General features: G+C 40.1%; 1 protein-coding gene across 2 annotated transcripts in view; it reads right to left on the bottom strand.

Annotated features, from left to right (window-relative positions):
- Positions 1-5,421: 5,421 nt before the first annotated feature.
- The window catches only part of st6gal1 (ST6 beta-galactosamide alpha-2,6-sialyltranferase 1), a 30,965-nt gene continuing 20,063 nt past the window's right edge, over positions 5,422-16,323 (bottom strand). For both annotated transcript variants that reach the window (XM_079585855.1, XM_079585856.1), the window contains one exon: positions 5,422-9,831. In XM_079585855.1, coding sequence (XP_079441981.1) covers positions 9,554-9,831 — 278 coding nt within the window. In that variant the 3' untranslated portion in view covers positions 5,422-9,553. The remainder of the gene's footprint in view (positions 9,832-16,323) is intronic.

Raw genomic sequence — 16,323 nt, forward strand, 5'->3', positions numbered from 1 at the left:
TAGTATATATTAAGCTGACCAGATTTCTGAAATGGAAATTGCAGACATTTTCTAGTTCAAAGTTCAAAATTATAATTGAAATCTCACATTTTGTCCATAAATTAAATAAGGGGACATGTTTTGTTTTTTAATTACTTTTTTTTGTACTTTTCAAATGTTTTGTTTTATGTTTGTACTTGTGGAAACAAATTCTGTGCTTTCTTCAAAAATGCAGTGTGCCAAATTCATGAAACGTTTTGACTTAATGAGCCAGGTTGCTTATTAATTTTCAGTGCATTATATCCTCATAGTTGTATCTCAGCTTGGCATGGCTCATATTTGAACGTGATTCATTCCTAGTTGTTTCTTTACCTTTTCTAACTGAGAAACAGTTATCAGAATTAGACAAACAGGTGACACAGCTCAGAATTATTATTTTTTTGTACAGGAAATGACATCAGAAGACCACCATTTACTCTTCAGTTTCTTTGTGCAGTGCAGGACAGGTAATTACCATCCTTCTAATTGTCCATTAACTAGACACTGAAAACTCATACAGACTTAGATTCAGATGTCATGGTTCTTCCACAGCCGGAAGCATGTGACCTCTAAGCCACTCCTCGTTAGTATAGTGGTAAGTATCCCCGCCTGTCACGCGGGAGACCGGGGTTCGATTCCCCGACGGGGAGATGCAAAGACTTTTACCTTGTTAATATTATATTATTACCATGTAATAATACTGTAATAATAATATGTTACTACAGCATAGACTTTCAATGCACTATTTTAAAAAACTTTTTCTAACATCAGAATAAAATGTCCAAATACATGTGCCTTTACAAGAAAACAGACTCAGGTTGCCTCAGAAATCTGAGTAATAAGATTTATAAAGAGTAATAAAATAACAAATTCCCATTCATTTCCTGTGTGCTAAAATGCAATGGCTGTTAGAAAAATGATTTAGCTGTTTTTGTTCCATTAAAGGATAATTCCGGTATTTAACACCTTGAGTCTATATTGTAGTTTGTTTTGGATGAACAAGAGTGGTGGACAACATTTTTTTGACAATGGTTCCTCTCTCGAGTTTTTGACTATAATAGAATTGGCCATGGACCCATTTAACATTGGAGTCAATGGCCATGTCCGAAAATGTCATTAAAACAGCCAATAATGTTCGTTTACAAAACTGTTAAAGTCACCGAGTGGTTAGTGGTAGTGTTGTCACGGTACCAAAATTTCAGTATTCGGTACCGATACCTGTGAAAATCCACGGTTCTCGGTACCAAAGCTAATTTAGATTAAATTTGCATATATTAAAGTGTACATCCATTTGTTAGATAACATTAGATAAAATTACCTAATAATAGTTATATTCACTGAAGCAATTATTCTCCTTGGGGTCATTTCAGGCACGCAGATGGCACTGGGGACGGGGGGGACATGACCCCCCCAGATTCATAGTGACCCGATCCGTCCCCCGCCCTCACTATCCCCACGAAAGGCGACAAAAATCGGTAAAACAGAGGATTAACCAGTGTTTGCGCTATGTACATTAGCCAAAGCAGTGCCCCGGCCCGCCGCTGCGCTTCAGAATCGGGTCTGGGCAGACGCAGGCTGACACACAATAATAATCTACACCGGTCACCATTACTTTGTACCCACGTTCTCACTACACGCTGTTCTGTTGACAATAAACACACGATGACACCGACGTTTACACTCTCTCTCTCTCTGTGTGTGTGCTACGACTCCTGAGTGACGCAGGGGTCCTATGAGGAGCTGGTAGCTGCCTCAATCGTGCCTGTAGGGGCGGACGAGCGGTAACCATAGTGATCATATACCATCTATGACTGAGCTGAGTCAGTGATTTTCTGAACTGAAAAAAATCGACTGTAAATGCCACATAAAAGCAATGAAGAGACAAAAAACAATCACCTCGTTTTTTCAAAAACCAAACAATGTAAGTATCCTATGCCTGTTGACTGCCCAGATGTGGCAGATTAGATTTGTTAAGGGGAATAGCTAGTCTGAATAGCTAGTCTTTTGCACTTAGCAAACACAGCAAAATGTGGAGACCATAACTATGCATTTAGGTGAGTGGACAGAGGCAAATAATGAATGAACACAAAAAGAATGGTTGGATAAATCAAACAATTTATCGTCGTCAGGAAATAATGTTTTATCTTATAATTTAACCCATTGTACTGTATAAATTGACTGAGGTATGTTCACTGTCGTGTAAGCCACTATAAAAATAATTATAATTATAAATAATAAGTACATTTGTGTGGTGCAAGGTTTATGCAAACAACAAATAAAGGCCTACATAAACTTTTGACACCCTCTTATAGTAGGAAATCATGTTTTTTTATTGTACGTACAGAGCAACGAACGGAGGATATAGATTCTTAAATTATGGGCTATGAAAAACATTTCTTAATATGTCATACATCATTTGAAAGATATTTATAATATATAAATTGCAAACAAACTTGTAATTAACTGCTAAATTTTACATTTTGAGTTATTCTTAGATATTTGACATAGTAGTTTTAGCCATTAATTCTCAGGAATATGTTGTATTTCACATTGTTGTGAAATTCTATAGAGGTATAGGGTTAACTGAAATTATGAGATTTGGGTGGGTGATTGGTATACTAGTCAAATAACAGTCTGATCATGCATTGCTAGTGGTGATCAGGTATGCCTTTGTTTACCTTTGTTCATTCATTGTTGTTTATCCATGATTTCAAATAAGAATACCCCAATGGCTTTTTAGCGCAAATCATTTGCCCAAATTACGCAAAGTAACTACTTGAGCACTAGTTAAAGCCCAAATTACGCAAAAAAAGGAATTGAGTTTAAATCATTTGCTGACAGCTTGGTCCCCCCCAGTTAAAAAATCCTATCTGCGCCACTGGGTCATTTAAAAATGTAGCCTACTAATACATTTTTAAAATCAAAAGTTGTATCTGTTCATGAACAATCAAGTGTTTGTATTAAATAACATCCACAAACATACATTAATGTTGTAAAAATATATTGTTCACTCAATGTGTTGATGTTAGATAAGGCATTAAGTAATGTTAATGAATGGTATTGTAGTGTTACCAACTAAACAGGAGATAAAACGTGTTTTATTTGACTTGACTGTCCTTTTATTTAATCCAAAACTGCGTTCATATTTAAAAGGCCTTTTAAACTAGATACAACCGCACACGATACCACTTTAGGGCCGTTCACATATCGCGTTTTATGCGCGTGCAAATTCGTTACTTCAAATGTAGGCGCGCGGCTTATAATAGAAGCATCTCAACAGGTCATGTGACAAAAACCAGCGGCCTTTCCGTAACAACATGGACATGGAAAGCTCGGCCGAACAGCTGATCATAGCTGTACAGGGCGGCTTTTTATTTCTCATCTCCATGAATATATCTAGTAGTAAAGCTAATGCAAAGGCTAGAAATCAATTAATTATTTAATGATACTTCCTCGTCATCATGGAGAGCGCAGTTTGCACCGCTTTCTCCTCTCCACAAGCGCGTGCTTTCCCGTTGCGTCTGTCGTTGCTATGCAACCGTGAACAGAGGCGCGCCTGGAAAACAAATTTGCACGCGCAAAAAAACGCGCTGTGAACGATTCATTCCTCCTTTCTGGTCAACAAGTGGATTCAGAGAAACCGCATTAGCAGCGCCGCCGGTCGCCATGTCTCAGTGTGTTTATGAAGAGGACGCAACTGTGCACCGTTCAGACAGCGCATCAAGAACCGGATTAATCCGATACTTCGGTACCACCGGTACTTAAGAAAAGCTGGTACCGTAACCATTTAATTTTTTTAGTACCGAAATGGTACCGAAGTACCGGGTCTTTTGACAACACTAGTTAGTGGTGATCGTTGATGATTATAAACAATATATCGTCACAATATATGATTCCAATCCGTTTATTTTGCTATAGTGGAACTATTTTTTCAGACACTTCACAACTGTGTAACTTCCGCTCAATATTTGAATCTGAAGCGTTAGCACACTCCCGACCACTTGATGGCGATAACTGATGTTTATGTCTCGCGGGACACTCACGGTCACAGTCGAGTTCAACTTCATATTACAAGTAACAATTAATGAAGGTTTTGTTTGTTTATTTCGCTTACTCTCCCGGAGCACAGTTGCTCTGCTCGCTAGCCTTATGAGAAACGGAAGCGAGCAAAAAGACTACATCGACCAAATGTAAACAGCCCCCTTTCCGTTTCCGGTAGCGCATTTATATTAACGAGCACTCAGTCCTTCAACAGAATTCAATGGGATTTTACAAAATGACGAATAAAACACGACAGAAACTGTATTTCACAACACTTTTTGTTTCTGGAACATCAACTAACATCACTAATCACTCGGTGAGTTTAACAGTTTTGTAAACGAACATTATTGGCTGTTTTAATGACATTTTCGGACATGCCCATTGACTCCAATGTTAAATGGGTCCATGGCCAATTCTTTTATAGTCAAAAACTCGAGAGAGGAACCATTGTCAAAAAAATGTTGTCCACCACTCTTGTTCATCCAAAACAAACTACAATATAGACTCAAGGTGTTAAATACCGGAATTATCCTTTAACACAGTGAACTCCTGAGCTACGCCATATAGACAAGCCTTTCATGTTCTTTTGAGAGTTCCAGGGTCAGTAAGATTAATTAAAATAGCATAGATCAAATAATAAAGTAGATAAATCATTGTATTATATTTCTTAAAAAACAGCTGTTGTTGTAATGATTATTACCGTGTTATTACTGTGTATTTCAGGCTTATTCAGCTATGAGGCATTATGGAGCTCCTCGTTAGTATAGTGGTAAGTATCCCCGCCTGTCACGCGGGAGACCGGGGTTCGATTCCCCGACGGGGAGACCACAACTTTTTCTTTCTATGATAAAGATAGCCATGAATTTTGTATGGGCCTATTAGTTTTTCTTTTTCATATTACACCATATTAAAATCCCTGGAAGAAAGTGACACAATTACAGTGTAGGCAGTAGATGTTTTATTAATCTTTTAATACTTGCAGTAAAGTGCTGTCCTGCATTGAATATGACAGGCAGGGTTTTTTTTTGTACGTTTGCCAGGAGCCAATATAATGTAATTTATTAATATGTACATGTTGAGTCTTAATGAAAATTAATTTTAAAATCTTAGTGAAAATTTAAATGAAAATGTATTCAGATTTTAATAGAATTTAATTGATGTACTTAAAGCAGTGCTTGACTACGATATCAAGCGTTCTTGATACAAATGGTAGAATGTCCTATTTTATAAATTGCTTCTTGTTTTAAGAAACGAGTTTGTCAGTTAATAGGATATTTCACATTACATTAGAGACTTTACAGACGTTACTGTACAGTACTGCATATACAGCATATAATTGAAACAAAAACACTGACAAAAGTTATGGTGGCACATTATTTATACATAGGAAGAACACTTGCGATTGTTAACCAATCAAATGGAAAGGTTGCCATGCTGAGAGATTTTCAGTAACAATTTCACTAAATGTTTCAATGTCCTTCATGATGAGATGTGTAAGCCAGGTCTCATTACAGTCTTCACCAGCAAGTTAAAGGAATAGTTCACTCAAATTCTGTCATAATTTATTCACCCTCAAGTTATTTCAAACCTGTATGAATTTCCTCCTGCTGAACACAAAGAAAGATATTTTGAAGAATGTCGGTAACCAGTGGACAATTGATGGGCCCCATTGACTTCCATAGTATTTCCTACTATAGAAGTCAATGGGCTATTGTATGGTTACCGACATTCTTCAAAATATCTTTAGGTACAACTTGAGGGTGAGTAAATGATGACAGAATTTACATTTTTAAGTGAACTATTCCTTTAACGGAGAAATAGAAGTTTATGCTTGCCTTTTTAGAGCACACATTGTTCCACTTGTTCACCCAGTAATACCCTAAAGTTGTAAACCATGTATTAAGCCAGATTTATCTAAATCTGTATCTGTTCCAGTGACTTAAAATAGCAAATGAGGTGAAATGGCTCTTTCCAATCTGCTGTGAGTGAAGGACATTATTAGATGTCATCCAAGCAACATAGTATCCAAAAAACACAAAGGTTCTGTTCAGTCATGCTTCATTTTACAACCTTCGTCACAGTCCATCAAGTCCCACGGTTCATGTGAATTACTTTTGTGTACAACAACTTTGGCATTTGAATATTAACAAAGAGTAAATACATTTAAAGAATTTCTTAATGCCGACAGAATGCTTAAAGGGATGATTCTTGAAAAATTCAAATAAATGTGCCATTGCATTAGATAAGCATATGAAATATAAATAAAACAAATAAAACATATACATTTGACAGTTGTTCACATGTGCATAGCCTAGATTAGTTTGATTATTTTTAATTGGTTTACCCATGCAAGACATGACAAAGTAGTTCATTTACGAGAGACACATCTGTATACTTGAAGTAGTCCAGTCTGCCGACATTTTATAAATGAACAATTATTGATATATCCATTCAAAAATACACTCTATGCTAACTAATTTCATTTCTAAATATATTTATAATACTAATCTGCTGTATGCTACTGTGGTGGCAAATCATTTTCATGTAATGTATGTGCTTGCATGACAACTGATCTTAATGTACTGTGTGCCATTTCAAATGTCAGCTTGTATGAGCTGAAAGGATCTCTGCAACTAAAAAGGTGTTATATGTGCATATTTGGTCTAGAGATTGAGAGATGTTTTTGTCTCCTTATATAGATCTTCTTTCTCAATTAACATAACATGAAACCAGCGAGGTGTGAGTGATGTATAAAAAAGGCAGGCCCTTTTCCCTTCGCAGCAGAAAACTGATGTCTGTATGTGAATGGCCTTCTTGCCAGGATAAAGTACTCCAAAGACAAGTGGGCTTGGTTTTCGTTGCAGTCTTATCACTAAATAATTCCATAACACTACAAATTACATATAAAGATTCCTCTATCAGGAAAAAAACTAAGAACAATAAAAATAAGGTTTAAAAGGGAGAAAAAAAGCATGATTTCACATTTTAACAATTCAATTCACAATACAAGTTTACAATTCAGAAGCGTAGAAAGTTATGAAAGCAAATGGGGTCAATTTCATGTTAACTTAAAGGGAAAAAATTAAGAAATCCTGTTTAGATCGGTTTCTAAATGAACAATATATGAATATTTAGGTCCTGTCCCCACATCATTCAGGATTCATACTAGCATCTATCACTAGACGCAGTATTTATGTTTCCGTATTTACATAATGTGATCTGTGTGTTTGAGTAAATAGAAATGGATGAGATACATTGACACATACTGGATAAACATTATAGAAATGATACTACTAAAAATAAATGCCCTTTTCCTCCTCAAAATGCAGAAGTATATCTGCTTTCGTGTTTTAAGGGCTTAAATTGAAATCGAATCTGTATAAAACAGGACAAACATGCACACTCTCTGTTTTCCTTCTCATCAAGTTCATAAATACAACTAAATACAAGTTTATCACAGGTTTGATAGTGCAATTTCAGTAAAGCATGCAAGGACATTCTCCACGGCCCTACGGCTGGTTACAGAGTGCTATGAGAGGAAAGGCTTCACAGTGTAAATACTGAATGCATACAGATCTCCGGGCCTTGTAATGAAGCTTTCATTAAATACATTGATTAAAAGCATTATTTTGCTAATAGTGAAGGTTGGCAAATAATTTGACAATATTGCATGAATGATGTGCTAGGATTGCAGTTGCATAAATCGAAAACCTGCACATTGTGACCGCGGCAGGCTGGCTTTGGACATAGAGCTTTGCGCGCTACACTTTTATGGACAGAATCTTGGGTGCTTTCTAACAAAGAGCTTTATTTTGTCTAATAATCTGGATGTAGATTTGGTGTGTTTGTAAAATGCCTGGACGTTCATCAGCAGTGTTGGGGAAAGTAACTTTTAAAAGTAATGTTACAATATTGCATTACTTCCTATAAAAGTAACTGAGTTACTTTTATGAAAAGTAATAGGTTGTATTAATTTTGCGTTACTTTGTCTCACTTGGGCTGGGCTTGCTTGTTTTTTGCACACCTGTACAGTAGAGGGCGCAGCTCAAGCAAACCTTTCTGCTGTGCTGCCATTCTGGAGTAGTTCAACACTCTTACTTCAGCAATAAAAACAAAGTTAATTAAACACATATTATCTTGTTTATTTAAAGTCATTGAAGGTCAGCAGCAAAGACACTGGTTAATAAATTAATTTGTGTTATTTAACATTTAATTATTGCAGGTTTGTGTAATATTCTGAGTTTGCATTTCACTGTTTTTATTCATTTTGAGGAATAATGAACCACCCGTTTTTGAGCAAAAACTCACATTTAGTCTAGAACTACAATAACCATTAGGGATGCACCGATACCACTTTTTCCAGAACGAGTCCAAAATTTGTATATTGGGTAGAGAATCCAGAAGAATATGAATCATATTTAGTTGGCTTAATTTTTTTTGTAAATATATATTTCCTTTAGGTAGTATTATCTTGCTTAAGCATGTTAAAATGTATGAGCTTATGTTACTGTCACTGGTCATTCTATTGCTCATATCATATTTTATCTATCATTGAATAGTGCAGCACTTATTTAGAGCAGCTCCAGAAGGGCTCAGTGCTGAGGATTGGGTCAGTGGTTCAAATGTTTAGACACCAGTGAAATATCACAATTCTCTATTACAATATTGATACTACAGCAAAAACTACTAGCTTAATTAATGCAAATTTAAAACATTATTAAAGACAAGTAAGCAATCAGTAATAAAATAACAACAAATAATCAAATTACAAATAGCACAACTAAAGTGCTATTGGGTTTTTTTCAGGTTGGTCTAACAGTAGTTTACAGGTACATCATTTGAGTAATCAAATGTGAAATAATACTGCATATTAATCACTGTATAAATTAAATAAAGATTAATCTTTATAAAGTTACAAAAGTAATTAGCAATAGCAGCGATTACTTCTATTGATTGAAATTGACTATTGAGAGGAAGACACTTACGTTACTTATTTGAAAATTTTGTTGCAATTTTAAAAGTAATTTGTTACTTTACTAGTTATTTGAAAAAAGTAATCTGATTACGTAACTCCCGTTACTTGTAATGCGTTTCCCCCAACACTGTTCATCAGTTCTTTTGACATCAGTGCTTTAATGTGTCTCATTAGGCAGTGTTCAAAAGTCAGTGGCTGCATCTCAAATGAGAGGCAGATATGTGGTGTTAAGATCTTTTTTCTCTTAATTAACAGCAAACAGTATGAATTTACCCCTATGGGACTAGTTAGGGATTGATGGATGGTAGTTTACACATATACATAACTTGCCGCTATATTCAGCATTTTGTGTCCATGTGAATTAAGTTCCTAGTGTTTAGTGTGTTAGTTTTTCATTCTCCACCAGTAAACCAATTCTTAATCTCAGCGACCAGACTGAATACTTGCAGTTGTAGACTAAATCATGCGCTTTACTGTTACATTCTGAAAGTGTACCAAGAAAATCAGTTCACCCTCAAATTATGTCTTTGACTGAGTGTTGGGAGTGGAGCTATGGGTGCAGTTAATTTTATTGAACCCAGGGAGAGTGACTCTGCCATATGTATAGATGTCACGGTCAGACCCCTGGTTCATCCTCTTTACCAGGTTCTTCTCGTATAATAATGGGTGGTAGGCTCCTAGGGTGCAGGCAGCATCACTGAAGCGCTGGTAGTAGTGGCACAGCTCGGTTTTCCGTCGCGAAGGCAGGAACTCGTACACATGTACCACTTCACAGAGGGACATCATTAAAACTGTGCCTATGGAGGTAGAAGGGAAAAAATATAGGTACATACAAAATCCACCACTGTTTGACAAGTCAAGCCCCTTTTCAAAAAAATGGATATGGAAAACAATTGTTCATACCCTCTGAATAAATGGTGAGAAGTATTACCTCAGCTACCCAGCGCTTGTTTCCACAACATTGTCTTGCTTCCTTTGAAGTTGCAGTGAAAAAGACTAGGTGTTGTTTTTATTCCACTATATTGAATACGTCAGCTATATTCACTGTTATATTATTATATCATTACACCAGCTTCACTCAAAACATAGCATGCTGCAGACATCTGCTAGTTAAAGTCGTGTAAATGCAACAAGAACAGCAAAAACGTGTTCAATGACGTTGTACACACTTTGAAACTGCAGCGCGCGAGCTTAGAATAATCAGACCGTTATCGTTCATTGGTGTGGACGCAAATATAGTTATTGTCATAGTTATCTTTTTAGTTATCGTTCTTGGTGTGAACGGCCCTTTAGGAATGAAATGGTTACCGGTTTGACAATAAACCTTGATAAAAATTCCTGATGGTTAGTATTACCGTTATATATTTTAATTATCATTTAAAACCGTATTTGATAATGGCGATTTGAAAACTCAAGTGTAAATACTTTTCTGCATTAATGCATCATGCAGCGTAGGTTTCATTTTTTGTGTAAGCATGATGGAAAACCTTGGTGAGAATTATTTTTACTTGAGAATGTATTGATTAATTTTATGAATGTATCTCTAAGGGGAAACGACTGTCTTCTCATCGTCCCTCATTGTAAAGCAGTGTTTATAAGCGCACCGTTGCTTTGTTTACAGAAGCTACCAGAGAAAAAGTACAATCTACTCTCAGATAATTCATTTATATTTCATTAAAATCTAAACCTATGTAGAACTGTTTATGGAGCAGATAATATATAAATTTGGGGGAGTAATGGTACATGTATTCATCCCGAAACGTCACGGTACGATGCATACAGTCAGACTACGAATAAAGTCAGTCAAAGGCGATCAACACTACAATCCAAAAGGGGGGAGGGCACTGTAATTCAACGCAGTTCCCTATCAAGGGAACTCCCGCTGCGTTTACGCTGTGGGAACACTTCCAAGTGTCTCGTCATGAAGCAAATGTATAATCAGTCCAATGAATGAGCGGGACGTCAGGTGACGTCATAGACCAGGAAACTATAAATCACCCCTGAACGCAGAGCGTGACAGCTTCTGTTTCTTCAGCGAAGCGCTCTCTGTGTGAATCGGTCTGATTCTGTCTGTCTTATTTATTGTTGTCTGTCAAGTTGCAATATATATTTTATGGCAAAAAAAGAGCAAACAAGCGTTGTGTTGTTCCCTGCCCACGTTATTTTACGAGCGGGGACACACACACATCAGCTTGTTTGGGAGTGGAGCATGTTAACAGTCAGTTCTCGAGGGGACTGCCTGTGAGCATTGCTAGAAGCTGTCCGTGAGGACGCTCTGCTCCCGCCGGCCGTTCTTCGAGGATGACGGTTCGCGTTCCTCGAGGCGCGGGTCCCGCTGTTGCCGAGGCGCGGCGGGGACTCGTTTCGTGGGGTTCGCAAACGGATCTGACAGCGGGGGTTGAGACGGGCGCGCCCTATCTCGGCTCTCATCTGCCAGATCCAGTGGCTTTTCTCGGGGAGAAGCACGCGCTGCGTTTCTCCTCCCCGCGATGAGACACTCATGCTGCGATTTCCAGTTCCGAGGAACTGGTATCGTTTATGTTTTGTTAAGAAAGAGAGAACAAAACAATAAAGAATGTATACAAGAATATATATATATATATATATATATATATAAGGCAGATGTTTATGAGTTTCTATAATAAATAAGTTTGCTCATAACTCTGTTGAATAAAGAGGAGCTTATAAAAGGAGGTTTTATCTAGTGCTGTTGCTAAGTTAAATAAATATTTACTGGCCAGCCAACATTATGAGAGTGAGAATATAATGATAAAAAATCTGAGAGTGAGAATATAATGAATTTATATAACTCTATATCTCAGCCTCCTCGTCGGGGATTGCCGTTTAAAAAAAGCGCCCTATCTGCACACTGAGGTGTCGAGATCGTGGAATAAACCGGTTTCTATTTATGTGTTTTAAATCCCCAAACTTCTACTATAGTTATGGGTATTTAGTATCATGGTATGACAGAGCCTCGGGTTAAGAGACGCTTGCAAGCTATCTCTCTCCTGAGTCGGCGTCATTATAACCCCGACGCTACCCACCAGCCATCATAAATAATAGATCAATATTATTAAGCAGCGCTGGTTGGTAAAGTATATATATATTTATATATAAGGGCATGGATGAATGTGAGGATGTCAGCGCTGACGCTATTCCAGAATTGCGTCGCGCAACAGACAAAACTGTACCGGGGAGGGACGGTTTTGAGAAATCGTTTTTCCTCGGCGTCCTCTGGAGGGCGACTCTCTGAGGAGGGTTGCAGCGCTGCCAGTTCGGTTGTTTCCTGCTGGTGGCCACGGAGTGATATATATTAAGTTTTCTGATGTAAAGAAAAATAATATAAAACATGTCTGTTCTTCTGAACTCTGCGCTTTCAAATAAACAAAGGAATAAACTATTCAGCGGCGTTCCAGAGGATTCTTCCTCACCGATCTAATGTTCCTGAGACTGCTGGGAAGCAGTCTCAACCTACTAAAGCTCCTCGTAGCATAAAGTGCTGCAAAAAGAAAGAAAATAAGCCTGACGCCGAGGCTGCAGGCTTCTGAGGATGGTCCCCTCCGGGGTAGGACGGTTTTGAGAAATCGTTTCTCCTCGGCGCCCTCTGGGGTGCAACTCTCTGAGGAGGGTCGCAGCGCTGCCAGTTCGGTTGTTCCCTGCCGGTCCTCCGTTCAGGGCACCGAGGTGTCAGCGTCCCCAAACGATCCTCCGAGGAGGGTCGTAGAGCGGTCAGTTCGGTTTCCCTGCCGGTTCGCCGTTTCAGGGTACCGAGGTGCCTGCTTTTTCCAACGATCCTCCGAGGAGGGTCGTTGGAACTAGGAGTTAGAGGTAGGCAAGATCTGAGGACTGTCGTTATCTCTAATAAAACTTGGACAAGAAGTCCTGACGCTGAGGCTATCAGGCTTCTGAAGGTTCCTCCGGGGCAGGGACGGTTTTGAGAAATCGTTTCTCCTCGGCGACCTCTGGGGTGCGACTCTTTGAGGAGGGTCGCAGCGCTGCCAGTTCGGTTGTTCCCTGCCGGTTCGCCGTTCAGGGCACCGAGGTGTCAGCGTCCCCATACGATCCTCCGAGGAGGGTCGTAGAACGGTCAGTTTGGTTGTTTCCTGCCGGTTCGCCGCTTCAGGGCACCGAAGTGACTGTTCAACCAAATCCAGAGGCCAGACTCCAGAGACTGGTGCCCTTAGCAGAATTTCTGGCAGCGTGGTTACTACTGCCACATATTTCTCAGTGGGTCCTGCTCACTATAGAAGGGTTTCAGAATTCAGTTCGGTTCTCGTCCGCCCAGATTTCTAGGGGTCCTCCCCACAGTGGTGGACCTCGAGCAGGCTCTGGTTATGGAGCAGGAAGTGCTGACACTTCTGCAAAAGGAGCTATAGAAGGGGTTCCTCCTCCCAGCAGACAGTCAGGGTTTTTCAGCCGTTACTTCATTGTTCTGAAAGAGGATGAAGGGTTGCGTCCTATTCTAGATCTGCGTCAATTAAACGGCAGGTTTCAGAATCTCAAGTTCACAGTATGCTTACGCTAATATGATTGTGCACAGATTCAGTCCGAGGACCGGTTTGTCACAATAGACTTGAAGGACGCTTACTTATCTATCCATCCTCATCACAGGAGGTTCCTGAGGTTTGCTTTCAGGGGCGAAGCATACCAGTATCGGGTTATTCCATTCGGCCTATGTTTATCACCCCGCATCTTTACAATATGCGTGGATGCAGCTCTGGCTCCTCTGAGACCCCAGGGCATTCACGTATTATATTATATAGACGGTTGGTTGATCCTAGCTCAATCTGAGCATATGGCAGTTCGGTATCGAGATGTCGTCCTGTTTTATTTAAGATGTTGGGGTTGCGACACAACACCAAGAAGAGTGTGCTCCTCCCAGCTCAGAGGACCACTTTTCTAGGTGTGCTATAACGATTCGCCGTAAATGGGGTAAAACTAGGCCAGTCACTCACTGTGAAGCAGTTTCAGACTGTTGGGTCTCATGGCAGCTGCGTCCAACGTAATTACTTTTGGCCTTCTGTACATGAGACCCCTGCAGTGGTGGCTCAGGACCAAGGGGTTTTCTCCGAGGGGAAATTCGTTTTCACATGATCAAGGTCACGCGGCTATGCCTACGTGCCTCGGTCATGTGGAAGAACCTTGGTTCCTCGCCCAGGCCCAGTGTTGGGGGCTTCTTGTCGACGCATAATGCTATCGACAGATGTTTCAATCACAAGTGGGGGGTGATCATGAGTGGTCACTCGGCGAAGGGTCTTTGGCAGGACCATCTTCCTTTTTGCACATAAATGGCTAGAAGTGATGGCGGTATTCCGATTATCTCAATACTTCCTGTCAGACCCGAGAGGTCACCATGTGCCTGTCCTTTCGGACAACACACTGATGGTCTCGTATATCAGAGCAGATATCCTGTTGAGGCAGGGGCTGAGGCCCGGGGAATGGACACTTCACCCTGAGGTGGTGGAGCTCCTTTGGGAGAACTTCGGTAAACTCAGTCTACCTTTTTGCATCGTTTATACTACGCATTGCCCTTTGTGGTTCTCCCTGATGCATCCAGCTCCGCTTGGACTGGATACGATGTACTAGGTGTGGTTGAGGCTACACCTGTACGCATTTCCCGATATCTTTGCTCCCGGGAGTTCTGGAGAGGGTTTGCCTGGTAGGGGCTCATCTATTATTAGTAGCCCAATTCCGGCCGGCCCGAGAGTGTTTCTCAGACCTACTGTCCCTTCTAGATGGCTCTCCCATGGAGATTCCGTTCAGGAGGGACTTAGCGTCCCAATCAGGGACACAATATTTCACCCTCTTCCGGAGTTATGGATACTGTGGGCTCGGCCTCTGAGGGGGCCCAGCTCATAGATTCAGGTCTCTCGACCGAGGTCGTGGAGACCATACTCCAGTCTAGAGCTCCCTCCACGAGAATACTGAATATGCATTGAAATAGAAACTGTTCTCTGCCTGGTGCGGAGAACACCTTCTGAATCTTGTTATCTGCCCTGATGGTACAATACTTGATTTCTGCAATTAATGTTTCTTTGCTGGGTTATCTCTGAGGAGAGATCCTTAATTTCGATTTCTCCGTGGTACATGAGGCTGAGGCCTGCACATACTTGGATTTGCACCTGGTAGGGTGATAGTCTTTCTTCACCCCAGGCCGGGTTGTATTCTTAGGTCCCTTCTAAAATTGCGGGTCATTTGTGCTGCAGGCCTTCTGTCCTCCACCTAATACCCCAGATCAGGAAAAACTTAATCTGTTATGCCCTTTCCGGGCTTTGGATGCTTATGTCCACAGAGCTGCCCTGTGGCGTATATAAGAGCAATTATTTGTTTGCTTTGGGTTAACTAGTTAGGTTGCCCTGCATCTAAACAGATAATGAGCAAGCAAGTAGTTGAGGCTATCTCACTTGCTTATGAAGCGGCCGGACAGCCTTCACCTTGGCTGTCCGGGCCCATTCTACGAGGAGTATGGCTGCCTCTATGGCTCTAATTTCGGGAGTTTCCCTTCACGACATTTGTGATGCGGCAGGCTGGCCCTCGCCGCATGCATTTGTCAAATTTTGACCTCTCCACTCCTGGGGCGAGGTTGCTTGCTTCTAGTGTGCGCAAGGTCTTCACACAGAACGGGCACTTGTCATTATGGCGTAGTGGGTATTGGGGTTCCCACAGCGTAAACGCAGCGGGAGTTCCCTTGATAGGGAACGTCTCTGGTTACGTATGTAACCTTAGTTCCCTGAGAGGGAACGAAACGCTGCGTTCGCCTGCCATACTTCCTGCATGCCCTGATCGACTTGCTTCAGGCTTTTCAGAAGCTGTCACGCTCTGCGTTCAGGGGTGATTTATAGTTTCCTGGTCTATGACGTCACCTGACGTCCCGCTCATTCATTGGACTGATTATACATTTGCTTCATGACGAGACACTTGGAAGTGTTCCCACAGCGTAAACGCAGCGTTTCGTTCCCTCTCAGGGAACTAAGGTTACATACGTAACCAGAGACGTTTGCTAACAGTTTGCTCTGTTGTTAATTGTAACCTTTAATATTATAGTAATGTGCAAGAAAGAGCTCCATATATATAGTTTACAGCATTAGCGGAGACATTTTTTTTTATCCTTAAGGGAAATGTTAATTATAATTGAATTTATTTAAAGAGAGAGACACAATTTGTTCAATACACCACTTTAATAAAAAAGAAGAATAAAGCAATTTTGTGTTTAGTTTACTCCCCCCTGCTGAAATGTAAGGTTTATTATTTTATAAAACTTTTTGTATTTTTGTCAAAAACCAGGGCCC

This window comes from Phoxinus phoxinus (assembly GCF_949152265.1).
Source record: "Phoxinus phoxinus genome assembly, chromosome: 17".
In the NCBI taxonomy this organism is placed as follows: domain Eukaryota; kingdom Metazoa; phylum Chordata; class Actinopteri; order Cypriniformes; family Leuciscidae; genus Phoxinus; species Phoxinus phoxinus.